Genomic DNA, 1,478 nt, shown 5'->3' on the forward strand with positions numbered 1-1,478 from the left:
ACATTTACTTGAGTACTGTACTTAAGTGGTATGCTTGTTTGTCTTTGTGTCTATGGTGTATAATGATGTGATTGTGATGCTGTATTTCTGAGTGTTTTATGTGCTGCAGAACAGGAACCTGCTGTAAAACAGCAATTATGCTGAGTCAGGCTTGATTTTTAATAATCTTTTCCTGTTAAATCAATAAATCAAATCAAATCAACCCTCCTCCTGCTGTCAGCGTCTTCTCAGTAATCCTGTAACGTGAAGAAAATTTCATTTCTTTCTCTATGTCTCCAGACAGCAGTAACATCGCCAAAACTAGCTGATAACAGAATAATTACAACTTTCCTGATAGTAGCAACGTGTTCCTGATAACCTCTCTCCATTACCCTGAGATGTGTGGACCCTGCGAGTTTAGCGATTGTTACCTCCTGTTTACTATGCACATGCGTATGACATAATTGATTCACTTCAAGCCAGTTGATGGAAACTCCGTCTGATTTGCATTTCTTAATTTTTTCCTTTTTGCGAAATTATTAAAATTCGCTCAAAATTTGAATTAAAATTGGATGAAATTGGATGGAAACGATTACTGTCCGTCTCTCTCGTTGGTTGTGGAGGAATTTTGGCCCACTCTTTAGTTTTTCAGTTCGTTCATGTTTGCAGACGTTTGTTTCTGCTCTCTGAAGCTCCCACAACATTTGAATCAGGTTTGAACTTTAACTGGATGGTCGAAGCACCTTTTTGGTCAATAAATAACGACTCGGTGGAATCTGTTGTGTGTTTTTGCTCAGTTGAGTTTAGTTTTAAATTATTTTAGATCTTTCTAAAGAACCCATATTTTTTATTCTCATGTACTGGTTTGTAAAACCATAAAATTAAAAAGCCTGTGCTTATAATTAACCCTTTGTTTGTGTCTGTTTAGGCCTTTAAAGAAGATCTAAGAGAGCTGAAGTAAGAACATCCTCTGTGTTTCTGTTCACCACATGGACCGTTTCTCTCCCAAACACTGAAACACATCTCTGTTGTCCTCTGACTCTAGGATACCTGAAGACTTCATCACAGACTTCTCCAGTGTGGTTTTTGGAAACCGGTATGTTGACTTCACTGCATCATGATTGAACAGGAACAGTTCAGGTGCCAATCTTCTGTCCTGTCCTGTTTTTTTTAGTCGTGCAGCTCTGGAAGCAGCTTCGTCACAGAAAGACCCACACCTCCCCTCTCTGGAAGAACTTCGATGGAGAGTGGATGTTGCCATTTCAACAAGGTGAAGAAGACCATTTGTTAAGAACAAAAAAGTTTGAAACTTTAATCTTTTTTTTTTAACTCTGGTTGCTTTTTATAAAGTGTTTCTGGGACGTATCAAACACATTATTCATCAAATATTTAAACTTTTAATAGTTTTGTTAAAGTCAAACTGTTGTTTTTACAAACTTCAAAGTTGTGTGTGTGTGTGTGTGTGTGTGTGTGTGTGTGTGTGTGTGTGTGTGTGTGTG

General features: G+C 37.7%; 1 protein-coding gene across 1 annotated transcript in view; it reads left to right on the forward strand.

Moving 5' to 3' along the window:
• The window catches only part of commd5 (COMM domain containing 5), a gene marked incomplete in the record, with an annotated part of 9,342 nt that overhangs the window by 4,781 nt on the left and 3,083 nt on the right, over nucleotides 1–1,478 (forward strand). Inside the window, 3 exon segments of the mRNA XM_014026590.1 lie at nucleotides 908–936; nucleotides 1,025–1,075; nucleotides 1,154–1,249. Of these exon segments, the coding sequence (XP_013882044.1) occupies nucleotides 908–936; nucleotides 1,025–1,075; nucleotides 1,154–1,249 (176 nt within the window).

The sequence above is a fragment of the Austrofundulus limnaeus genome, unplaced genomic scaffold, assembly GCF_001266775.1.
Source record: "Austrofundulus limnaeus strain Quisiro unplaced genomic scaffold, Austrofundulus_limnaeus-1.0 Scaffold570, whole genome shotgun sequence".
Taxonomy (NCBI): domain Eukaryota; kingdom Metazoa; phylum Chordata; class Actinopteri; order Cyprinodontiformes; family Rivulidae; genus Austrofundulus; species Austrofundulus limnaeus.